General features: G+C 40.7%; 1 protein-coding gene across 1 annotated transcript; it reads right to left on the reverse strand.

Moving 5' to 3' along the window:
- Positions 1-804: 804 nt before the first annotated feature.
- TMEM74 (transmembrane protein 74) lies at positions 805-9,310 on the reverse strand. The gene is made up of 2 exons (XM_003256108.3): positions 9,168-9,310; positions 805-6,823 (listed from the first exon to the last, which is right to left on the reverse strand). The coding sequence occupies exon 2, from the start codon at positions 6,782-6,784 to the stop codon at positions 5,867-5,869; it is 918 nt and encodes a 305-aa protein (XP_003256156.1). The 5' UTR covers positions 6,785-6,823; positions 9,168-9,310; the 3' UTR covers positions 805-5,866.
- Between the last annotated feature and the right edge of the window lie 337 nt (positions 9,311-9,647).

Raw genomic sequence — 9,647 nt, forward strand, 5'->3', positions numbered from 1 at the left:
AGTGTCTCTTTGAGACCTTTCAGACTCTTTTCCCCTCTACCTTGGCAACCAGGGACATGTAAAAAGGTGGCTGCATCAGACTGGGTCCCCTTGACTGCTGACCTGCAAGAGTCATATAGCGAGAGGCTGTGGAATTGTAACAGCATCACTTAGCTTATTCCGAATGATCAGAGGTGATTAACAAAACCCAAAAGAACTTCTAGAAAAAAAGATACCTAAAGAAGTAGACTTTCTTCCTATAAAGGATGTAGATAAGAATCTTGATCCAATTTTTATTCAAAATAGATGGAGCAAGATATGGGGCCTCACTTCCAAATGTCTCTTTAGAGTTTTTGACCTTGACAGCACTTATATATAATAAGGATAAAATTCCAGTTAATAATATAAATTGTGATACATTCTTCAAATGAAAATGGAGATCAAAATTAGATTACAAGAAGATTAAAAGCAGGTGCATAAGTTAGTTTCATATTTGTTTCTCACCTAAACGCTGTCTAGACACTCAGATAAGTGTTTTTGAAAAATATTTATTCATGTATTTTTCCATATCATAAAATGTATACTCTAAGTTTAATACTGAGTAATTTAGAGAAACCCAAATAACTTGTACTATTTCCTATAAAACAACAAAAAATAAGGCACAGTCTACATTATATAGTGAAATGGTAGCAAGAAGAATGACAAACCTAAATTAGGGGTAAATATTCATTTTACTTTTTTTGGACAAATAATTTCAAATATAATTTTAAAAGACCAAATCAGCATTACAGATTCCAAATTAAATTAAGCTTAATAAACACAATAAAGCATTTGAATAGTTTTATTTTAAAATGATATGACACACTTGCTATTAACATATAAGGCATCAAGTGCCCTAAGAAACAGCTCATAACCTTATTAATTGCCCTTGAAAATATCAAAAAGCACATAATCAATGTCAAATTATTTTTGTTTGGCAAGAAAAGTAAAATTAAAAGCACGATGAGAACCACATGGTACAAACTCTAAATACACAATATGTAATAATTCATCTTTCTTTCTTACATGATATTTGTTTGGAGCCTGGCTAGGAAGCCTGAAGATGGCAGTGAAAAAATAGGGAGAGCTGTTCCTGAAACACAGGAGAGTTACCCAAATTTGAAACAAAGGAATATACTCCCCATAGTCCCCTGAAATAAAATGACAATCCACGGCAAAATAACTTCTAAATATCTCACACTCTAATGAGCCTGAAATTGAGAAGTTAAAAAACAAATCAGTAAACATTTGTGGGAGGCTGAACAACCAAAACAGGTTTATAATAATTATGGCATCTCATTCTGAGGCTGATTCCAAATTCTTCATTCATGACTTGTTAAACACTTCTCTTCTTCTTAATGTCAACAGTAAGGCATGCCAAATTCCTATAATAAAATTATTCTAACAACAACTTTGGATATTAAAGCTGTATAACTATATAGTCCGAATGCACATAGACTTGAGTGCACATAAATCTGCACACAAACATAAACCACGAGTACACTCTCAAGTGTAAGCCACAGATTCTTGAAATCAGTTTTATGTGTTTAAAATAACATCTTGCTTTTTACAGTGTCAATGCACTAGGCAGCCAAATTATTTCCCAAGACTTATAAAATTTGGGAGAAGATATTACAGAATATTACGAACCAAAAAATGATATAGCTAAAAATCAGCCAAAAGACAATGATATGTTAATTCTCTTTCTTAAGTACTCTTTTTAGACTAGGAAAAGCCAGTAAGAGTTCATTATAATCTTCTCATCATAGTCATTCTTTATGTCCAATTCTGGGAAAGGTTAAACCCATTACAGAGAACAGTAAGTATTGATAGTATTATATCTTGCTGTAATAGGTGAACCACTGGCAAAGGTTGTGAATCTTTTTTGTCAGACCACGTTTTTTTGATGGCATTAATTGCTGCAGTGAAATCTGACCTTCAGGTTGAAAAACTTTCTCCTAAGAGATATACATATAGAACACTTTTTTAACTTTAGACAATTAATCCAAGTAAAATTTTGCATACACCTACCATTGCACATGTGAAAGATGAAGACCAAAATGTTCACATGCTCCTGCCTAGAATTTTTGCTTGTTGGAAAGTGGTAAAAAAAAAAAAAAAAAAAAGTAGAGCCATTGGGTTCAGGCTTTTAATTCTCAATATTTAACTAGCATGGTGCTCAGTCACTCATTTACCAGGATTAAGTCACCCCTTATCCTGGGGGACTGAGGTAAAGGCACACATAAGTTTGGTAGTGCAGTCTCTTTTCAGAAGTTGTACTTTGAAGGGCATGTGCCAGCACTGGTCCAATTGGGCCCCTAAAACAAATAAGTATGAGGGAGATGGACTCATATTTTAAGCAGACAGCAAAGCATGTGATATTAAGGCAAGTAACTTGATAGAACAGAATCAAGGGTTATAGCAGTCATGTGGGTAAAAGCAACCATGGCCTCCAAGAACTTCATGGTTCCAAGCAGTCTTGTCTTCCTCTGAACTATAAATCACCTACACAGTGGGGAGCATGAAGAAAAGCTGTTCTTTATATGAGGGGCCAGTACATCTTATTACGTGATCTGCTTTAAGAGTTCCCAATGGGTGGGAAGGACACACAGCACTGCAAAGAAAACTCTTTGCAAACTCTACCACTAACAGTTTAAGGTGCCCTAAAAAGAACTAGCTTATAAAGATATTAGGAGCCTGAAGTCATCCATCAGCAGCGTGTAGATCCCAGTAATAAAGAAGAAAGACAGCTTTCTTTCTGTAACTCACCCCATTGGGCCACACTGCTGAAAGACGAGCTGTCTTCTCATTGAGATTAGGAAGATGACTCTGAGTTTAGATTTCTAAAACCATGTAAATAAGCTAAAGAGCTAGAACCACTGAACTATGTTTTTCTCCTCTAGGACTAGCAATAAAAACTTTCATAGGTAACAACCAGCACCATGTTGAAGAGACAGATGGAAGGTCATAAATCTCCATGAAGGATGCACGACCAACACCATGGGTATTGTATGCCCAATGTCTGTAGAATGTATCACCTGGTCTTGCCAAAGTACCTCTAGAGCCAAAAACACTCTTTGTCAGATTGGGAACAACAGGAAATAAAGCACATGGCTTTTCTTTGCCTGTGTTACCATTATTTTAAATTCAAGTAATCTTCATATTGAATTCAGGCACTGCCAGGATGGATAAGGGCTACATAAACCAAATACCCAGGGAAAGTCGATTAAGGCAAGTATCTGAATAATGTCACCACAGCCCAAAAGGAGTCATTCAGATGATTTTCTAAATCATGTAATGTGTAATGGTTTGCCCTCAGATAAGTAGAACCTTAAAACAGATGTGCTCTATATGTTAGCAGATTTAAATAATGTTGAAGTGTGCATTTACTTCCCTCATTTCAATTTTAAATTTTAAAGGAAATTCTAGAGTTCTAGGGAAAAGGAAGGAAATGTATTTTGATGTGTTAGGTCTTTTTCTTCCCCATTGAATTTTTTTTTCCAAAATACCATTTTTCAAAATGTTACCTCTAGATCACATTTATATTATTTGGTAGCCCTGCAAGATTCATTAAATGCTTCCACATGAAAAGTTTTATTATCAAGTGAAAAGACTTCCTAACACTTGATTCCCAAACTCCTCTTCATAAACTGAAAATCGATTCCACATTAATTCAGTTTAGTCTGCCATTTGTCTAATTAATCCTGTTTCACCAATAAATAAAGCCAAAACTCAGTTGATCTCATTTAGCTTCTATGAATAAACATTAGTTTTTTCTTTAATGCCTTCTTTTTTTTAATGCCTTCCTTTTTTAACACACAGCTCAGACCTACTCACTCAGCAGATCGTTTCCTTCTTGTTTCAACATCATCCAAAGTGGATCCTTAAGCAGGCTAGAGCTGGACTTAGAAATCTTCAGAATATAAAACTTATACTAGTGGTAAGGCAGCCTCAACAAAAATCATGAAATGAGAGTCACAGTAAAACAAAGTTTGTTCAAAAAGCACAAAGAAACAGCAACGGAAAGCAAAAATCATGTTTATGTCATCTCAATTCTTTCTTTTCAGTAATCAGTATTGCTCTATAACATAAGGCAATTAACTACATCTAGCTTCCTCTGATGCCCATATAATTTCTCATTTTTACCTAATAATTCTTTCATATGCCCATCCTCTCTTTTTACTATCTTCGGAGCCTCGCTTTTTGTATTTCACTTCAACCCTTAGTCATGTGCAGCATATCTCACTCATCAAATCAATCTCTGACACCCATGAGAGCTCATCCACATAAATATCCTGATTCACACATTTTGCCAAAGTCACCTATGTATTCATTCCACAGTTGTCCACAACAACACAAACTTTAAAAATCTGCAAAGAAATCACTTTCTTACTTCCTCATTCCTGCTGTCTCATACCAATTCCCAGCTCCTGTCCTCTTTAAGAATGACCCCCTGATCCTGGTAACGCAATCATGGAAGTTACAACAACTCTTACAGCACAGGTTGGAAAAACCTCCAGGCAGATTTGCAAAATGTAAGGCATTTCTGAGGCTGCATTTCCCATCCCTTTTCTGAACCGTCACCATAACGAGGCGGTCTGTGACTATGAACACCCAGTGTATGTCTTGCAAAGTGAGCATCTTGCTCATCATGCTGCTCTTAGAGAAGAGTTTGTGCTTTATGAGGCAAGAGCTCACAGTTGCTGAATGACATCTAGACCATTGTGAGTGGGAGGTGAGTTCTGATGATGACTACAGTCCCCATTAAATCAGTGTATTGAATCTCTCTCTCTTTCCATTTTATTTGTTTTTTTTTTTGGCTTTGGGCTTAAGGACTGCTGCTACCATGAGGGAAGTGCTTGTTGCTTGGCCTACAGCAAGTGATACAGCCTGCTAGGCACAGTCCCCAAAAGTCTAGCTGTAATTATATTGGTGGTGTTCCCCAAACAGCAATAATAAGATGTCACCTGGAAGCACACCAGAGCCAATCATGACTCAGGCCTGTCTAGATGTTTAGATGTCTGGAAATATATTTAAAATGTCCCATGCCTTGCCTCTTTGGTGTGAGAACCAGCAGACTTCAAGAGCACAGATAACCAGTATGATGGCAAAATCACAAAATATAAAATTTGTATCAGTAACTAATTTGACTTCATTTTAAAAAAGAGCTGTGGTTTAAATTCACATTGGTCTTACAACGATTTACACAATTTTCTTTTATTAGAAAGTTTATCCTAATGACTTAATTACCATTTTTGAATAGAGGAATAATTTCAAACATAACATTTTTTACAATAAGAAAAGCCCAACATCCTCAAACTTCAAAATATTCAAACTAAAAATTCCATATTTTAGTGTTTAGCCAAATTACAAGAAGGATAATTTAGCAAGAAAATGGATAAGCACCTTTGAGAATTAGATATAAGCCTTATTACTGATTAGTGCTTAGTTCTTTTTCACAAAGCAGATTAGCAATTGATCCTACTGTGTGTAGGACCACCTGGTGTCCAAAGAATAACATCACATATTTGTGTAAAAGAAATAATTTGTATACTGGGTCATTAGAAATATTTTTCTATCGAAGTAGAAGTTCTTGGCCATTACAGATTAATTAAGCCTTCAGCTCTTCAGAAGGATAGGTGTGGCTGGTTGTGGTTTCTTATACATCTTACATGGCTTTTCTTCTAAATAGAAGACACATGGAGAACAAAAACACTTACTGGCTGTTGGTTTGTGAAATAAACTTTTCTTGCCAGGCAAATAAATTGCATTGTGAATTTTTATAAATTAACTTTTTTCATATTATAAAATGCCAAGGCAGACTCTCAAGATATTCACAACCAGAATTTTAACTCTGTACAGCGAGCGCATCTTCCTCTACCAAGGACAGTTCTAGAGTGTTTTCATTCGTGCTGGTTTTCATCCTGAAGTTGAAAGAACCATAGAGTTTTGCAGACTCTTTGGAAGAGGCAAATCTGTTTCGACGATAGAGCTCCCCCTTCCACATGGACATCATTAGCAAGCAGGACAGGACGACGCCCCCCAACGTGAGGAGGCAGAGCCCCGCAATCACACAGCGGTCCAGGTGAGCCCCCAGCCTCGCACTCTCCTTCTCCAGGCGCTCCATCTCCCGGGCTGCCACAGTGTTGGGGTCCACAGACACTTCCCGTGGGACAATGTAAGAGATGATCACCAGCAAGATCCCAGTGACCAAGAACAAGATGGCGCTGATGAAACCATAGTCTATAGACTTCCCTGAAGACGTGGCTTCTGAACTTGTATCATCCTCCTCTTCAGATATCAAAGATATGGCAGCCTCTTGGGACCACTCATTTGGATTTTCCCAGCCAAGCTCCCCAGGGTGATTATGCCCTTTTGCTGATGGCGAGCTCTGGTTCCGCTGCTCCAAGTTGATGTTTTTGTCCACATAGGTAAAAGAAGTTTCTAATTCCTGGCTGCAGCAGTTACAGACTTTTCGTTCCGCTGTTATTTGGTTGTTCCCTGAGTGAAGAAGTCCTGGTGGAAAGGCGTCTGGCTGAAGAGTACTGTTTTGCAGAGAGGAGGAGGGGGATGCTGGAGAAGAACTAAGTTTAGACCCTTCCATCTCGGTTGCTCTTGGGGTGGATGCAAACTGTCTCTGACAGCAGAGAGCAGCTCTCGTGGCTGCTGTATCTGCCTGGTCACCAGGCAGCCCTCTTGAACTCCAGTCCCTGGCATCACAGAGGTCTGCCTGGTTGCTCTTCTTAGCAAGGTAGTGGAGCTCCATGAGAGCTAGTCAGACATCCCCCAGCAGCTTCCGGAAAGTCTGCCAATAGCAACAGAGTTAGATAAGAACCCAACAGAAGTTAAGGTTGTACTTCTAGGAGTGTTGCTCCTGGGGTCCCCATTTCCTTCACAGCTGCACCTGTTTAGCCCCTTTTCCACCTTAAACAGGCAAAAGAAGGGAGGGGATACCTAGTGGCAGGAAAGTGTGGAAAGGGCAAATGCTCTCACTTGTCATAGTGATTAACACTGAGAAACCTAAGTCAGGGTAGAAAGGCGCGTGGAGGAAGTGGCAGTGTCTATTGAGAAAGAATACTGCCGTCACCAAGCCAGATTTATCCAAGGACTCGCGCATTCCTGCAAAGGGATCCCTCAAATGAGAAGGCAAGTTTCCTGTAAAAAGACAAATGAGAAAGGCAAGAGCCCTTTTTAGCAGAGCTGTCGATTTTCTGGAGGACTTGGGGAAGCATAGACTTGTTAATTCAGTTAGACTGTAAGTGTTTACACTCTCCCTAGTTCAGAGCAGATACTAACACAGATTAGCTTTGGAGCATCACCATCAGTGAATGACTATACACCCCTATCAGCTGGGCAGGAACTCAGCATTTTGATTCCATAGCTCTGAAGTAGATGAAAAAGGCCAGCTTAATCAGCTGCCTCTACTAACCTTACACCTCATACATCCAATGACCCTAGTGACACAGCCCTGTATTTACAAGACCATATGCTGCTTATTCACTGTGCTTCTACTCAGCCCCATTCCCTCACTGCTCCACGGGGGAAGCATGTTCTGGACCCCAAAGCATACAGGCAACAGACCTTACTGCAATCCCTGCAAAATACAATGGGCCAACCCAGTCCTCCACACACACCTGCCTGCTCCACCTGCAGGATCTGTTACTCCCGTTCCCTAGGTCTGTGTTCCTCCCTCTCTGCATGCTTTGCTATCACACATGCACAAGAAATTGACCATCTGGATAGTTTTACAAACCCAATCTAGAAGTGAACTGATAATAAAAGACAAACTATAAACCCAAAGAGTAAGAGTTCTGTGGAGGCAAATAGGTGAGAAGCTATTTCCAAGGTTACCTCTGGACTTTTATAAACATGTCACTTCTCACCCCCCACTGCAGCAAGGGGCATTTCTGGGAAAGAACTTTGGTTTGAGCAGAAAACCATCTGCCTTTCTCTGCCTCTGCCATGTTTCTAAGGAATAAAAATTCACTTTCCACTATCATTAGAGATTTTAACCAAAGGCTCCTTTTATTTTGCTTCCAAATCCAGGGTGATAATTGATTTAACCCAACAGCTTGAGGCTTCTTATGATTCAAAATCCACAGCTCCAAAGCTGGTAACAGAAACACAGGCAAGGGTCACCTAAGGTCAACCTGGCAACTCAAAATATGGGAGAGGGAATTGACATGTTTTCTGCTACCCATAAGAGTTTAAAACAAAACAAAAAAACAAAGCAAAACAGAAAACATTTTTCTCCTGTTATCGGAGTTTCTCTACAATGAAAACAGAAAAAAACAACAGGGCAAAAGAATCACTACTAAACCAGAACAAACCCCCACTAAAGGATCCCTCAATGAATGAAGTGATGGTAACACGCTTCATCAATTACGGATAACTCTTCTTCCAGTTTTCTCAGGCATTAGGGGCTCTGATTAACCTTTGGTAAAATTAACTCATCACACTAGCCTACCTTGGATAAAATCGGCAGGGTTCTTTGAGACTTTCGGTTTGTAACAAAAGAAGAGAGAAATCCCCACTTAATTCCCTACGGCCGCCTCTACCTCTCTTTAAAGAAAAGCTACTCCCGCTTGTTCGCTTGTGCTACCGGAGGTATGCTAGCAGCACAGTCGATTTCCTTTGCAGCTCCCTAATCCGGGGCTTCCATTCTCAGTGGAGAATGGATAATCCCAGGGGACCAGCTAAAGACTCTTTTCTTCCGTTCTCTCCCTCTTTTTCCTCTGATCTGCTTAAAAGCCCAGTTAACGACATTGCACCTTAAAGCGAGGGGACATGCACTTTCCCTCGTCCATCTATCATCAATTAAAAGCATTAATATTTGCTTCAAACTGACACAGGCAAGGCTGGTCTCGGGAAGGCGACCTCTGGATGCGCCCTGTGCGAGCACAGCCAAGAACGAGCCCCAAGCACCTGGCAGCGGCGCCCCCAGCAGTCGCCGAGAAACCCGGCGATCCATTTCTGGTGAACCCTGCGCCCACTGGAACACCCGAGATACGAATGTATCCGCCTACTACCCGGAGACGAAGAATGCACCTTGGACAAGGAGCGCAGATACACGCACCAGCTCTACTAAGCTCCAAAGCTTTCACTGTCGCACTCAACGCCTCCATCCCATCCCACTCCCCGCCACTCACCTTCTGCTTCGGCCACCGGGTGCGCCTCGAGCACCGCGCGCTCTCCCGGCACTTCTCCCGGAGAAAGTCCCCCAATCACCAGCCACGGCACTTGTAGCCTCTGCACGCCGCTCGGCTCCGCCGGGTGGGCAGCGCCCGCCGCGGCGGGCGGGGTGGGGCGGGGCGGGGCGCTCCCGGAGCATCCCGGGAGTTGTAGGCCAGAGGCGGTCCCTGCATCTCTCCTGTCTCTGTCTCCTCCCACGCCTTCTGGGCTTTACCCTTCCTGCAGATGAATTCCCGCAGTACCCTCTTACTCCTCCCCAGCACTTAAGAAGACAGCACTGTTTTCTAAGCTCAGAGTGGAGTTCCCTAGCCTCAGATGTGGCCACAAGACTGTGAAAAGGAAAGTATATTTGACTCCAAATGTGCCAGATAATTTGCATATTTTGTCTTTTTAATAGTCAAAACAAATCTTCCAAGTAGATTTTATTAATCCTCATT

This window comes from Nomascus leucogenys, chromosome 16 (genome assembly GCF_006542625.1).
Source record: "Nomascus leucogenys isolate Asia chromosome 16, Asia_NLE_v1, whole genome shotgun sequence".
Lineage (NCBI taxonomy): Eukaryota > Metazoa > Chordata > Mammalia > Primates > Hylobatidae > Nomascus > Nomascus leucogenys.